We start from the raw sequence: 15,526 nt of genomic DNA on the forward strand, positions 1-15,526 counted from the left end.
AGCCAAGTGCTCCATGCCAGGGTCCCTCTCCTCCACCAGGGCAGGACAGAGCCAGTTCCCTGGTGCTTCCCCTCACCATGGCAGAGCTGCTCCCACACCTGAGATCCACCTCTCCACCAGGGACACCCTCAGGTGGAGGAGACCCAAACCCTCTCAAGCCCACCCCAGGGAGCCCAGGGCTGTGTTACCTCAGTCACTGAACTCATTCCATGACTCCATGCCCCAAGCTCCAAGCACGGGAGGAGCTGGAAAATTGGCATCGGGAAGTGCCCACCTCCAAAAAAAGCTGCAAAACTCATTTCATAAGGAAACAAAAAAACTTTATTTTATTCCTCACAAGAAGCACATAAAATATTCAGGACATTCTTACAAACAAAAGTAAAAAAAAAAGTGCATGATGCATCATTCCCTCCCGCGGACGTACAGTACAAAAATCCCGCCGATTCCAATACAAAACCGGGATTCGAATTACCACGGAATTAAAGGAACCTTGTAACCATGGAGGACAGCAATGCACAGGAACAGCTACATATTACTCACCCCCCTCCTCACAGGCTGACTAGGACGGGTCCTGCTGGGACACGGCCGAGCCAAACCCCACCTGCACGGGAAGGACCCCCAGGAGGTCGGGCACTGCCACCACACGGACCAACAGCACCTGGACTGGGAATAAGGTGCCAGTTTGTGCATTTCAGGATTCCTGGCAGGACAGGATTGGGTTTGGATCTGCCAAGCAAAGCACAGCCGGTGATGGGAAGCGTCCCCGCACACCCCACTCCTGTTTCGGCAGCAATGCATAGATAAATGGGATAAACAGGATAAATGGGGATAAACAGGGACACCAGGAGCAGCCCCCAGCTGTCCTTTGGTTCTGCCATACCCAGAGGGAAGCGGTAGCAGGTGAGCAGTGCTGAGCTCAGCAAGGATGGGAGGGTGGGATACAGGGGAGGGGGAACGGTCTCACTGCCACCAGAAACACCAAAAGCACCAAAGACTCCCCAAAGAACAGCAAACAGCAGAGTTGAACAGCTCAGCAGATACACAGTGTTTGTAAACTATGAGTAAGGCACTCTGTTGTAAGGACACGTGGGGAGGACGAGTACATCGACCTTCTCATGCAACAAACCCAGTGGGACCACACATGGTGCAGGTTTGGCTATAAACCCATGGGAATGGCACAGCTGCTTCCAGGCCAGCTCCCACTGAATCCTGCCTCTATCCCATGACACAGCGAGGGAGCCCAGGGTCCAATGAGGGAAGAGTGGAGTTGATCCAGCAAGAGCTGAGTGGGAGTAGCAGCAGGGGAAGGTGGAGGGAGCCTAGCTGTGCCCCGGAATGAGGGGGTTGGGTCGGACACGGTGGGTTGGATGTGGCAGAACTCAGCAGGCACTCGAGAAACAGGAAGGAAATCACACGTTCACCTGCAGCAGTTCATGGAACCTTCTGAAATTATTCAAATCCGACCCTGCGCCTCCTCCCTCAGCCGGGCAGGGATGGGAAGGGTTGGTAGCACAGAGAAAGGTGACCCTGCTGTGGTCACACCCAGGGGTTCACTGGGCAGGAGCCCCTGAGGCTCCCCCAGATGCCACTCTGAGCCCCATGGGACCTCTCGTCTGCCCTTCCCAAATCCCAGTCTGGGTGTAAAGCAGGATGAAGATGACACAAGCCTAGGAGATGGCTTGCAGTGATCCGGCTGTGCCGCATTCCCGGCTCAATGACGGGCTTTCATCCTGCCCTGAACTCGACCTGGCGGCTCCTCAGCCCAACCAGAGGCTCCTGCACAACTTCCCTCCTGGAGCAGCTCGTGCTCCTCACCAGCTCTCCGGGGTGAAACAAGTGCAAATCAAATTCAGGCTCCCTCAGCAGGGACGTTTATTTACTGATTGCCCGTCCCTACAAGTCCTCACACAATGGAAACGTGGGATCTTACGCTTAAGGGACAAAAGGGAACTCTGGGCATTCGGGACAGGCAAACCCACAGCTCCCTTCCTCGAGACACTGGATTTTGGATTAATTAGTTCAGACTGGCAGCTGCAGCCCCGCTCTGCCCCAGCTCAGAAGGGAGTTTTAAAAAAGCCTTTCCATGGGGATTTTAAAACGTGGGAGTGCTCACACTAACAGCCTGGTTGAGCAAATCCACCACTGAGCTCCCAGATCTGTTCTGACCCCCAAATCTGCTTCAAAATATCGCCTGAAGGCACGAGCAGCCAATGTGGCTTCAGATGGGATTCAGGGAGCACTGAGACTTGGGGAGTGTTCCCTGCACACCTCCCAAGCTCTTCCCCACACATTCGGCCAGGGCTTGCACAGAGCAGCTCTTGACAGGCTGGCTGTCCAAAATATTCCAAGAAAACGTGCATTCCATATGGAATGGGGGCACTGCTGCAATCCAAGCACCAGCCCCGGCACAAGGGGGAGCACGTGGTAACACCAGACCCAGGGGAGGCACGGGCAGCCCCCAGCTGTCCCCTTTCCTCCAGGGGGAGATCTCACCCTCATCTCCAACATCCCTCTCCTTGGAGCACACACATATTTCTGTCTGACTGCTCCCCCTGAGCAGGATTTATGGGGCTTTTACAGCCCTGTGAGGGTTGGGACATGTCCAGCTGGGCTCCTCACTCCAGGGCCACCCAGCTTCCCACTCCAGGGCCACCCAGGCTCCCGATACAGGGCATAAATAACACCCTGGACTCCACCGGCAGCTCCCCAGGCTGCTGGGAAACCCAGGATACAGGGACTGTTCTACCAAAGCAACAGTAACAACCAGAAAAGACACAGTCACCTCCTGGGATTTCAGCAGAGCTGACCCTCCTTGGTCACCTCGTGTCACCCACAGCCAACAGAGGGTCCCAACACAGGATCCACAACACCAACACAGCATCACATCACGGGGTCCACGGGCACTCACGGGCTCTGTCAGCACTGGGACATCACAGACCACAAGGACAGCAAAAACACCCCAAAAACACAACACCTGGGACGGCCACACAGCTGGAGTCACATCGGTCACATCAGTCCCACCGTCCCCACGGACACAGCTCCTTCATCTCCCAGCCACAGCCCCAGGGGAGCCTCCATGTCCACACTCCTCCAGGCCTTTACAGCCAACACCAAGGGAATTCCTTCAAACAACAGCAAGAACTCTGGGAAAAGGCTTTTGGATAAAAAACTCAACCAACAAAGCAGGACAAAAAGCCAGCGGGAACAGAGGTAGTGTGCGTGTCACCATCTTAAGGATTTCCCACAAGTGCCCTGTTCAGAGCCTTGTGTTTGCTCTGTAAAAAAGAAAAGTCATGAATAATTTTTTTGAGTCTTTGAAACAGAACATTTCAGCATTTTAGATAGAGATACAAATACCTATCCATAACCACACACAAATCCACGTTATTACACTTGGCAAACAGTACTAGGAAGAGCATCCTGCAGGACAACAGGCAAGTCACACACCAAGGCCTCCTCTAAGCCATGCAACACATTTGATTTCCCTTGTGCCCTTCATGTGACCCATCGTGGTTCTTTTGCCCCCTCTCAGAGCATAGGGAGGGGGCGAAGAGGTGGCATTGGATGAACTGTTGCAAGTCAGATGATAAAACTGCACCGGTGCAATGAATAAATGCTGTAACCCCCCCCAAAATCCAGCCCCCCTCCTCCTCTCCACAGGAAGCATCAACTTTTGCCTATCCAAAGCACGTTCTTTAAGTTCCCTCCCGCCGCCTTCACCCCCGGTTTGGAGGAGCCGTCCGCGCTCCTCAGGGAGGGTTGTGGCTCACAGAACATGGAGCACTCGCTGGAAACAGCCTCTTTGGAGTCTGTTACAGTGGACACGTCCACGTCACTCGACAAGTCCTCGGAGGACAAGTTAAGACAGCCCAGTTTGGCGAGGGAGTTGGACCGTTTGAGGGGCGAGGACACGGTGAGGCCGGCCAGGCGCAGCCGCGTCTCGATCTCCTGCGTGCGCTGCTTCACCAGCCCGGGCTTGCCCCGCACGCTGTGGATGCTGTCGCTGCTGGAGCTGCGCGTCAGGTTGGAGCTGCGGGACGAGGACGGGGTGTAGCAGATGGTCTTCAGGAAGTCCTTGGTGAAGCTGCTCGTGTGCTCCAGGCGGCACACGGTCGGCGTGGAGGTTTTCTGGGAGACCCCCTCCAGGACGCGTTTCACCTCCGGCCTCTCCATGTTGTTCTCCGCGTCTCCGAGGACCATGGGGGCCGGTGTCAGGAGAGGCACGAGGCCGGGGTGGGACATCATGTCCTCGCTTTCCTCCATGATGCTGGAGTCCACTCTGTCCCGGAGCAGTGCTGAGGCATCCGAGGGCAGGCTCTTGAGCCGCTCCAGCTCCTTGGTGTGCTTCCTGACCAACCCCGCCTTCTGCAGCTGGATCAGCGACTCCTGGTGCTGCATCAAGTAGCTGTTGGCGCTTGGCTTTTCCAAGTCTTTGCTGAACAACAGGTACTTCAGGTCCTTGGTAGGTCTGGTGTCCTTCCTGGCCAGAGACTCCTCTCTCACCACCTCTGCATGAAGGAGGCTCCTGTCACAGTGGGAGTTTCTCCTGGGCAGCAAAGTTTTTTCTGGGGTTTTTGGCGCATCTTTTCCTCTCTCCAGAACGCTGCAGTGCTGATCCAGTGACCTGCACGTGCCAACCTCTAAAGTCCCGACTCCTGGCACCATAGGAAGCGGAGCCTCGTTATGTTTAGTTCTGATTGCCTCCTCTGGATGTGCCCTGGTGGGCAGGTGGTCCAGCAGGTTGGAGTGGAGGTGGGACAGGAGGGCTGGCTGTGTGCAGATGGTGGTGCTGCGCCGCGCAGGGTTCAGCTTCTCACACTGCTCCCCGAAGGGGTCGGAGGACAGCCCAGCTGAGGAGTACATGCAGTCAGTGCAGGACTGGTAGGGAGGCTTCACCTTGCTGAGGATCCCAAACACGGCGTCACGCTGCAGGAGAGAAAACAGGGGCAGATCAATGGGCACAGAACACACACCAGCAACCAGCACAGGGTGTATTTACAGCCAAGCAGCTCTGAAACAACAAACATTTTCACTTCAGGCCCTGCAGCAGGAGCTAAAGCCACGTGATTTCCCAGCAGACAGTGTCTCCAAGGAATACCTACCGTGCCAAGCGAGGGTCATGCAAGCGAGCTGCCCAAAGCACTTTACAGGGCACTCACGTGTGCACTCCTGGCATCTAAATCCACAGCTCGGGCAAGCAAAGCCCTGGTCAGAAGCACTTCGAAAGGGAAGAAGCTCATCATGGAATGAAAGGCTTTATCCAAGTCAAATGAAACTGGGCTATGAGGATGAGAAGAGCAGTTTCACTTGCAGCGGAGTCAGCCATGCCAATCACCTCCATCTCACCTCCATACGCACCTCAAAATCCTCTGGGCAACTCCTTTTGCTGTTGTTGTTATTCAAGTTCTCCCTATTGAGTCTGCTCTCCTCCTTGTGCATGGACAAACGCCGCTTCCACTTCTCCATGGGATTCTCCTCCCTGACACCGTCCTCCCCTGGCTCCCCGAGGCCCATCCTTCCCTTCCTGGGGCTGAAGTCCATTTTTCTCTTCACCTCCCTCTCGAAGCAGCTGCCCAGCTCTGCCGGCGGCTCCGCTCTCTCCGGGGCCTTTCCCATCTCCAGCAGCCTCCCCTGAGGCAGTGCGGATGGGGGCTGTCCCACCAACGCATCCCGCTCCAGCTGCTCCACATGGAAAAAGCCCTCCCTGTCCCCAGGAACCTTGTTCTCCAGGAGCGTGTCCGAGAGGCGCCGGAAGCAGTAGTCAAAGCCCCCGGGCCCCTCGCTGCTGGCACGGTTGTCCAGGTATCCCGACTGGGAAGGCATGTCCAGGTCAGCCAGGCGGTTTTCCAGGTCAATGTCCAGCAGGAAGTCTCCCGAGCCCGTGGTGCCGTCGGTGTGCTGGGGCAGGTTGCTCTCTGCCTGCTGCTTCCACAGCTTGTTGTGGCGCTGCTTGCTGCGGAGAGGACAAGGACACGAGTGACCGTCCTGGAACTGCAGAAGTGCCAGGAGCTCCCCTCCCTCTCCACAGCCCAGAACCGAAGCGCTGGGTCCAGCCCCAAGGTCCCATTTGCAAAAACAACCTTCAGCATCAGAATCTGTCCCCCCACCTGCCCACTCCACAGCAGGCTCAGAGCAGTGCCCCATGTGCAGCTCTGATGGGATCAGCCCTTGGGAGACCCCTCAGGGCACAGAACCCCCACTAGGGCAAAACACCCCAACCCGACCCCTCTGCATGTACCATGACACAGCTCCTGTTGATCCAGAGGGACAGATATCCCTCCTCTTCCCTTATTAAATAAATACTACAGCCCCTCAGTGACAGAGCCCTGGGATTGGCACAGAACCTCTGACACGGCTGAGCTCAGTTCTGCCTCATAAAGCAGGAACAATGTGCTGAGCAGCACTGGCTGCTGAGAAATCCAAACGTGCTTCTCGAGCGCAGAGAAACCTTCCCTGAATTACACCAGAGCAGCTCTCCCAGCTAATTTCCATCCAGGGAGCCCGGCACAGGAAAGGTTTAGGAATAGCATGATTATCCCAGGATTCTGCCTCTGCCCTTCCAAAGGGACCCTTCTGGCTGCAGCCCCTGCACGCTCTGCCCTTGTCTGTGGGTATGACACCGACAGAACCGCAGGGAGATCGATCAGTACTTTGTGGTGTTACCCACAATTAGCTCCTTTACTTTCCACAAGCTGCCTTCCCAACCATCCCCAGCCTTACCTGGCATCCAGAATTCCCTCATACTCCAGCAGCTGCCGCATGAAGCCGGCGTTGGGCCGGGCGATGCTGCGCTTCTGCTTCACGTAGTTGTAGGCCTTCTCCAGGGACCAGCCGAACTCCTTCATGGCGTAGGCAATGACCGTGGATGCCGAGCGGCTCACCCCCATCTTGCAGTGCACCAGGCACTTGGAGTGGTTCTTCCTGCACAAGGACAGACAGGAGAATTAATCCCATATCCCTGGTTATGGGTCTGTTACCACTTCACACGGAGGAGGGACAGCACTTTCTGCTCCTGCCCACCCCAACGTGCTGGATTACATGGGTCATGAGAAGAGTCCCTCTCTGGAAAAGCTGGAAGGTAGAGGAGGGCAGTCTCATTCATTTCGGAGACCACCAGGAAGCCTCCTGCTCACCCAAGTCTTTGGATACAGGGATCAGCAAGAAAAGGTAGAGTGTAATGGCCCAGCAGTGTTTGATGGGCTCTGTCACCATCTGTCTGCAGGGACAGCTGGGGCAGGTCACACACAGAGACATGCTGGAGCAGCTCCAGAACTTCTCCAGAAGAGGAAATGTCCTCATTTCCTTTTGGAAGCAAAATGAAGTAGTAATAAAAATGACAGGCAAGGAACAGGTTAATGCCAGCACAGGAAGAGACAAGGCACAGGGGAGTTCCAGGAACATGGAACTCCTGGCACGAAGAGGCGATGCCAAGGCTCTGACGTGTGGCTTTGGGAAGGCCCAGCTCCACATGGGATGAGACACGGAGGGTGGCTCAGATGTGCCCCCACACAAAGCCAGGGGTCCCAGGCACTCACTTGGCCTTGTTGATGAAGTGATAGGCCTCGTTCCAGTGTGCCAGCAGGTCCGTGGTCTCCTCGTCGTACACGCGGATGTTGTGGTACGCGAACAACCCGGGGAAGAAGTTGTCGATCTCGCGGGTGACGTTCAGGATGTAGTCAATGCTGGGGGAAACAGGAGACACAGGATCAACTGCCATGGCCACAAAGAGCAACTGAGGGACATTGTAAATGCAGGGAAGCTGACCCAACACACACCATAAGGTTTTATCTACAGCCCTAATCCCAAAGCCCTGGGACACCCGGTGACACAGGCGGCCATTCACCCACTTCTCACCACCAGCACCACACAAAGCACCCAAACACCCTGGGCACAGGAGGGAGAAGCTTATTTTTTCCCCACTTATTTTATCTGAGTCTGTGTAACCCAAACAGAAAGTCCTGGCTGTGCCACACAGCTTCGGGGATCCTGAAGGAAGAGAAGGGCATCAGCTGCAAGTGAATCATCTGGGAATAGAAACCAGGAATCACCGCTTCTGACTGCAGGTTTTAGCTGCAAACCTACTCCTTTCTCTTCTTCCTGACCAAAATCGTGAGAGCCACATGTTATCTCTTGATTCCTGCCCAATATCACAGGAGGGATGACAATGTACCTGAGGAGAATCAATGTGCACATTCATTTATCAGCTCCTATTACTCAGACAAAGCAAGGACACAGGATATTTGTCTCAGAATTTGCCCAGGTTTGACTTCAGACACTGCATGTCCCCATGCAGAACAAAATTATTAACGCCCTGCTTGATTTACTTGTCCCAAGATGTCCAGACATCTGTTCCCAAGGACTCCAAATAGTTTTCAGCTCCTCACACAAGGTTGGTGCAGGCCTTGTGTGAGCTGCAAATATTTATATGTAGAACTCTCCTTTGTCCAAAAAGTATTGCAGTAAGTGGGGTGAAGCAGCCCCGTGGTGATGAGTGTCGTGAGACACCCTGAGCTGCCTGTCTGGGCAGAAGAGGAGGAATTGGCTCATCCACAGGCAGCTCTGTTCCTTTACATGGAGTTTATTCCTCAGTGCTGTAATCTTTGCTCCTCTGCAGCCTGCAGGAATTCCCACCTGGCACAACACTAGGGATGGCACACACCGGGGGGATGGAGATCCTGATGGACCTCACAAAGGACAAGTTTTGTAATTTTCATTCTGTGTGTTAAGTGAAGTTGGAGAGATTTCTCGACCAAGGTATTGGCAGTAAGTTACCACATGGCTGAGAACGGGCCCAAATCACCCCTAAAGCTACAAACATCCTCTCCAGAGTGCTGGGTGGGAGTTATAAACAAACAGCTGAAGGGTTTAAGGGCTGCTGCCTGGGAGGAGCTGTACTCACCCTGAGCCCTGCAGCTCCTCAAGGTTGGAGGCATTCCACTCGGAGCCCTGCAACAGCCACAAACACACATTTCCAAGGAGCCCCAAAGCAGCCCTCTTCCCTCAGGTTCTGCAATCCCCCAGCCCCAGCCATCCTCCTAAACTGCCAACTGAAATGTTGGAAAAGGCCTCTGAGACAGGAATGTGGCATCAACAGATGTCCTGTTCTGGGCAGGGACCTGCTGGAGGAGGGGACAAGGAGATAACTCACTTATAGAGTTAGTTCTAGGCTAGTGTGTGACTGAACTCATCCCAAATCACTGTCTCCGGCCACTCTGGATTTTTAAACACATGGATAAACAGTGCAGGGAAAGAAAGTGATTATACCTGTGATCCCCATCATGCCACACATGAGAAGTGAGGCAAATCCTGAAAGCTCCAGGGGTGGTTACTCCTTGGATTGCCCCCAAACCTTCACAACAGAAAGCTTAAAACTGCTTAAAAAGCAGGTTTTGCCCTCAAACATGGGCACTTCCTCTGATTCTCTCCAGAATAACAACAAAAAGACCCAGTGGGCACAACTGAGTTCATGTCCAGGAAGCCTTTGTTCCAGAGGCAGTGCCTGGTTTTGCCTGGAGTACCATCTAGTGGCAAAGGATTGGATGCAGCACAGCCCAGCTCTGCTGGAACTCAACACTTACCAGGTATAAATGATCAAAAATCAGAGATGGTTTGTCCATCTGACCCAGGATTAGCAGCATTTCATTGTCTATAAATTCCTTGAATTCCTTCAAGTTGCAGTTCATGTGTTTCTCCAGCTCGTTTCGGATCTGCAGAGCACAAAACAAAGGATGGCACTGGGACCGTGGTGTTCAACAGAAACATTGTTGGCACTTCCCTGCAAAACATTTTTCTGTCCTTCAGTAAAAACAGCAACAGGGATTTGACCCTTTGGAGACAAGGGATCTCCCTATGTGGCATCTCTCCAAGGATCCCAGAAAGATTTGGGTTGGAAGGGACCTTAAAGATCATCTCATTCCCACCCCCTGCCATGGGCGGGGACACATTCCACTGGCCCAGGTTGCTCCAAGCCCTGTCCAACCTGGCCTTGGACACTTCCAGGGATGGGGCAGCCACAGCTTCTCTGGGCAACCTGTGCCAGGGCCTCACCACCCTCACAGGGAAGAATTTCTTCCCAATATCCCATCCAACCCTGCCCTCTGGCAGTTTAAAACCACTGCCCCTTGTCCTGGCACCCTGACTTCCTAAGCCCCCAAACTGGAGAGTTGTAAAATAAAGTTTCAGATAATATCAGAGAACAAAAAAAAAAAAAATTTACTTTGCGGTACCTGATTCTTAAAAATAATAAACTGAGAGAAGAAAAACAAGAGCTTGGAGAGCAGTGAACAAAAAAAGTGAGACCCATTAGAAGCAAGGAGTGCAAATGGCAGCAGAGAGAGATTTCCAGTACTCTCCCATTTTAAATTGGGACATGATATCCTCTCCCTGCCCTCAGGTTCTGGCTGGGGCAATGCAAACCCACACAACTTTATTTTAACCCACTGTGGAAAATGGCTGCAGCACAACCAAAGCATCTTGTGTGCACCAGGAGCGAGGAACATGTGCACAGACAGACGAGTTCTCAGCTTCCTCCTACCACTTGCATGTTAATAACCTCCCTTAAAAAACAAAAACTCAACCCAAAGAGATCTATTTCCACTCTGAATGTCTGCACTGCGGGTGGATGTATTTCACCAGCCTGGGGGATGGATCCAAACTAACTTTAGCTTTGACTTGTGATTTTCCAATCTATAAACTCACCAGCAAAATGCTGTCTGCAAGGTCCTCTGACAGGAAAAAAAAGGGAATAAAACCTTAAAACTTGACTTGAAAGTCACATACTTGTTACTAAAGTCCTGAAAAACATGTTCTGATGCTGATATTATCCTGATTTTTTAGGAGAGAGGTGAAGCAAAGCCAGAGCAGAGCCTTTACGGAACAGTTGGAATGCACATTCCAAAGTCAATGACACCCAGGGACACAGTGCCTCCTCAGCACTCTCTTCAAAGGGAGTCTGGCAGGAAGAATAAGAGCAAACATTTTTCTATTTACCTCCTTAGAAGTCACATTTTCCAGGTCTTTGCTTGTCATGATGCTCCGGAGTTTGGCTTTAATGAGCCGTTCTGTCCGTTCCCTTTCCGTGGGCCTGGAAGGGAACAGGAACACGAGAGGAAGCTCCAGGCTGGCAGCAAACACACACGGGGGGGGTGGAAAGGCTTGTGGTCATGGCAATTTTGGGGAGAATAATGGAAAAAAACCCATTTGAAGCCTTTTATGAAAAGGAAATGAACCAGGTGAGGAAGAAGAGAGAGAAGGGGATTTTTGTGTAAGCCCAAACTTTTCCTAATCCAACGCAGCACTGACTTGTCAACAAAGAGGGCGGGAGAGTCGGGGCGGGTGGACTCCAGGTCCTGCATGGCATTCCACTCGTTGATGCAGCTCTGGTCAGAGCTGATGCAGCTCTCGTAGTAGGTGGCCCAGACCAAGGCCACCCCTCCTGGGAAGTAGTTGTACCTCCTGGCAACCTCACAGGCTTTGTGGAGGATCTGTAAAGCAGACCTGCAGGTTGAGAGAAGAGATTTGTGCTGCTGTGAGCAGCAGGAACAGACAGAGCAGGACCTGAGAGATTTTCACAGACAAAACCCGATTTTTAGCATTATTTTTTTGCAGTTTGCTCTTTGAGAGCAGTGGATTTATGGAGCTCAAAGAGGGCATAAACTGCACCTTGGAGGCTCCTCACAGCAGGGCCAAGGCAGAGGCTGAAATCTTCTCCTGATTAACAGGGAATCAGGAGGCACAAGTCCCTCTGGGATCTAATCATCATCCAACTTGTACAGCCAAAGGAAAATAAAGAACAGGGACAATTTTTAAACCACCTTCAGCAAGGAGCCTGATGCATATTTACCAGCATTCCTGGCCCCTGACAGGCTCCAGGGACCAGGCCCAGATTGGGTCATTTGTTTTTGCAAACTCTAGCATTACTTTTTCCTTCCTTCCCTCCTCAATTTTTTCTTTCCTTAAGGCTCCAAACTTGTTGTACTGAACATATCAACCACCTCCAAGGCTGCCAAGTGCAAAAAATGACAACAGAAGTTTCACTTGTTTCTGTAGCAAATCATCCCCAGCACAACATCCTTCTGCACATCTTTTCCCTGTCAAATGCTGCTGAGACAGGGATCTCTCCAGGCTCCAAGGGGAGCCAGCACACTGCCCAGGCCCAGGGAGATGCAGTTCCATGCAGGGCTGGGCAGCAGCCTCTCCAGGGAGGAATTTGCTGGCACAGCCACTGCTGACTCAGCCACCTCTGCTTCAGGGGTTTGGAATCCCTGCACAGGGGAGGGGTGACAGGAGCTGAAAGGTGAACAGGCCCCTGGGGAGGTAGGAACCCCAGGAATGAGGCAGGACACAGGGAATGCCACAGTTTGGCAGTGGGTCCTGAGCCTCCTCCATCAGCCTGGGAGAGAAAAATGCAGAGGGAGGAAATTCTGGGTTTGCAGCTCGGTGAATTCAAGTTAATCTTTCCTATTTATTCATCTCCCTGGTGCCTCTTCCTTCTCACTGAAGGGCACAGAGCTGCTCTGAACTGAAGCAGCAGATCCTGGTTTCAGATCAGGATTCCCACAGTCCCTTAATAGCCCTGCTGACACAGGGAAGCAGATCTCTGCTGCACTCACTAAATACCAGTTTATGGAGAGTTCTAACATGCAGTTGGTTGTTTGTTTTTAATTGACTGACAAAGGACAGTCTCTGTGCCCCCAGCCCCTCAGCACACCTACCACATGGCCTGCACTGACACGGGCTTGAAGATGTGCATCCTCCCTGCTGTGCTCACACTGAAGCCACTGCAGAGAGAGGGGAAAACAGGTCACAAACTGCTCCTCTCTGCATCACAAACTGCTACTGCCAAGCAGCTACTGGGAGCAGCTACTGGGAGCAGCTACAGTCCAAAAGAATCAGGGAGGAGAATTTCTATCTCTGATTTTCCAACACCCTCCTAAATAAGAATGGCAAGAGGACACCCCTCCCAGTGTAGGTTGCCAGGAATGGGAGCTGCACCCCTGGAGTGGGATTTCAGAGCATTCCCAGGGTACCACAGGTCCCAGTGAGCAGTGTGAGGGCAGCAAGACCAAACTCACTGTGTGAGTAATGGACTGCAGCCGCAAATCCAAAATGGGAAATTTCTGTGCAAGGTGACAGGAAATCTCTCCCAGAGCAGCCCCCAAGTAGGGAAGGACATTCACATTTATCCTGTTAATGTGGTTTCTTACCCATCCCCATCAAGATGGATTTTGGTGTCACTCCACAGGCGAAGAACCATTCCTATGGTGCAGCTTTTACTGGAAGAGAGGTGGTTACACAGGATGTTAGATATAGGCCATGATGTGGTCACACCAATAGCCTAAATTATTAATACTCTTTAATTTTTAAAATCCTCAAGCCTTGTTCTAGTAATGCCTAGTAATATTTTAGGCTATCAAAAGAGGCAGCTGCCCACCCTCTGCAAAGGGCACCCCAGGGGCCTGTCAAGTTGCAGTTGTGCTCCCTCCCTCTGGCTGATACAACAGACAAAAAGGGACTTTAGGGGTTTATCTGACCCAAAAGGACACCTTCAGTTCAGAGACAAAATTTGGCAACAAAGCCCTACTATAATGGGGGTCAGCAATTTCCAACTAGTAAATAATTAAGCTACTGACATATTCAGGTTTTAAAGGAAATTTGGATGCACACAACAGAACTCAGGTTTAGTTTGCTCTTTCCCTTTCTTTTTTAAGCCTTCAGCCACTTTCTACAATGGATTTGACAGGTCAGTCTAAGCACATATGTGGGCAATGTGCACTAAATTGCTTTGCAAGTTAGAAAATATTGTATTAAACACATGTAAAAGGAATAAACTCCACAAAAGCACATGACTAGTGAAGTTCTCAGCAGGGAGAACATTTACAGCTCAGCAGTGACATCTCAGCCCCAACACAGAGCCATGGAGTCACTCAATGAAGTCACTACTGCCAAATGACCTCTTTATGCACGAAACTTCCCTTAATCAACAAAAACTCTGGGTGTTGGGGAGCTACTCACTGAAATGGCAGCTGTCCCTACAGTTGGGATGGATTTGTCACAACTTTTCCATCTGTCTTCTTGTCTCACATCAATAATCACCAGGAGCAAATTACTGCAAGGTTGTTTCAGGTTGGAGGTGACAGTGCAAACCTGCACTGCTGTGGCACACCAAGGGAATGCCACATGGGAATTTCCTCCATAACACTAACAACAGGAATTTCAGAGCAGAACAGGAGGCAGCATCAAAGCAATGACAATAAACTTATGAGGAAGGCATGGCCAGGAGCTTCCCCACAGATCTCTCTGCTGTGCAAAGCTTCCCCTTTCCACTGGAAACCACCAGTAAGGTTTTCCAAAATTAAACAAAACTCACACTGGCTGCACCAGCACGACAGGGCAGCCTGTTAAATCATGGGAGAACAGACACAACAGCCTGGCAGCTCTGACTTCTGACTCCAGAAACCAGCCCCATCTCCCCCAGCCAAGAGCTTTTCTGCCTTGGTTTACTCACCCAGGACTGGGATAATCTGAGAGGGGCTGCGATAACAAAATATTTCCCTTGCTTTGCCAAATTCTGTGTGCTCTTATCAGTCAGACAAAAGGAACAGCTCGTTACTGACACAGTCGTTTGTTGGTTTTGGAGCTACTTCTGCAGTATTGTTTTTTGACAATATTTGGCAACTAAGCTCCCCCAAACCGGCTCCATTGCATCATCCCATCAACAGACTCGAGTCTGGTGGAGAGAGCAAGTTCCAGCTTTGCAAATGTGTCTGCAAGAGCATTTGCAGGGATGAGGTGGATGCCACATCCCTACAGCTGGATTCTACATGCGTGCTTTGATTCCAAGGGGACTGCAAGCTTTCTGGAATGTCAGGAAACTCAACGCGCGTCCTTCCTCTTGCTCGGATTTGCAGATACACATAAACCAACTGCTCAGGGGCAGGTTGGCATGGACAGGCTCTCCAGAGAGCCCAGGCTGCCTGACTCCCAAGGCTGCCATACCTCTCCTTGCTGGAGAAATCCACCCCCAGCAGGATGTTCTCCTCAGTGTCCTGGCGCCCGCTGCTGTACACGACCACCATGTACCGCACCCGGTCCGTCCACACGCTCTCCAGACGTACAGCCTGCAAACAGGGAACCAGGCCTGCTAATTACCTTCTGGCTAATTAATATCCCATTGCTGCCTCATGGTTTTTAAGGTATGATTGTGCCCCAAAGCTTTATTTAGCTGCAGTATGACACACAGCAAGGCTTGCTGCCAGTTTGACTTGGCATCCAAGGGGGAAAAGATCAGCTGAGACCACCTGCTCCAGCTTGGGGGAATGCTACAAAATGTAACCCAAAGGTTTGTTCCAAAGAGTTTCAACCAGGAAGTATAAAAACACTGGTCATGCACTGAACCGAGAACATGCAGGATCAGAGGGCTGTCCCACTCACAAGCCTTCACTGAAATATGCCCGTGCAGGAGGAAGAACTGACATCAACTTCTCTGCAGTGACTTTTGCAGCAGATTTTTATCTGTAGATTTCTT

The 15,526-nt window shown here is 51.9% G+C and overlaps 1 protein-coding gene across 1 annotated transcript in view; it reads right to left on the reverse strand.

Moving 5' to 3' along the window:
• Window positions 1–303: 303 nt before the first annotated feature.
• Window positions 304–15,526, reverse strand: part of SSH1 (slingshot protein phosphatase 1) — a 34,997-nt gene continuing 19,774 nt past the window's right edge. The window contains exons 5-15 of the mRNA XM_017814435.1: window positions 14,998–15,119; window positions 13,206–13,274; window positions 12,714–12,779; window positions 11,302–11,496; window positions 10,990–11,083; window positions 9,579–9,707; window positions 8,900–8,946; window positions 7,536–7,682; window positions 6,721–6,921; window positions 5,359–5,953; window positions 304–4,926 (exon numbers count right to left, since the gene is read on the reverse strand). Coding sequence (XP_017669924.1) covers window positions 3,667–4,926; window positions 5,359–5,953; window positions 6,721–6,921; window positions 7,536–7,682; window positions 8,900–8,946; window positions 9,579–9,707; window positions 10,990–11,083; window positions 11,302–11,496; window positions 12,714–12,779; window positions 13,206–13,274; window positions 14,998–15,119 — 2,925 coding nt within the window. The 3' untranslated portion in view covers window positions 304–3,666. The remainder of the gene's footprint in view (window positions 4,927–5,358; window positions 5,954–6,720; window positions 6,922–7,535; window positions 7,683–8,899; window positions 8,947–9,578; window positions 9,708–10,989; window positions 11,084–11,301; window positions 11,497–12,713; window positions 12,780–13,205; window positions 13,275–14,997; window positions 15,120–15,526) is intronic.

This window comes from Lepidothrix coronata, unplaced genomic scaffold (genome assembly GCF_001604755.1).
Source record: "Lepidothrix coronata isolate B3197 unplaced genomic scaffold, Lepidothrix_coronata-1.0 Scaffold44, whole genome shotgun sequence".
NCBI classification, from domain to species: Eukaryota; Metazoa; Chordata; class Aves; order Passeriformes; family Pipridae; genus Lepidothrix; species Lepidothrix coronata.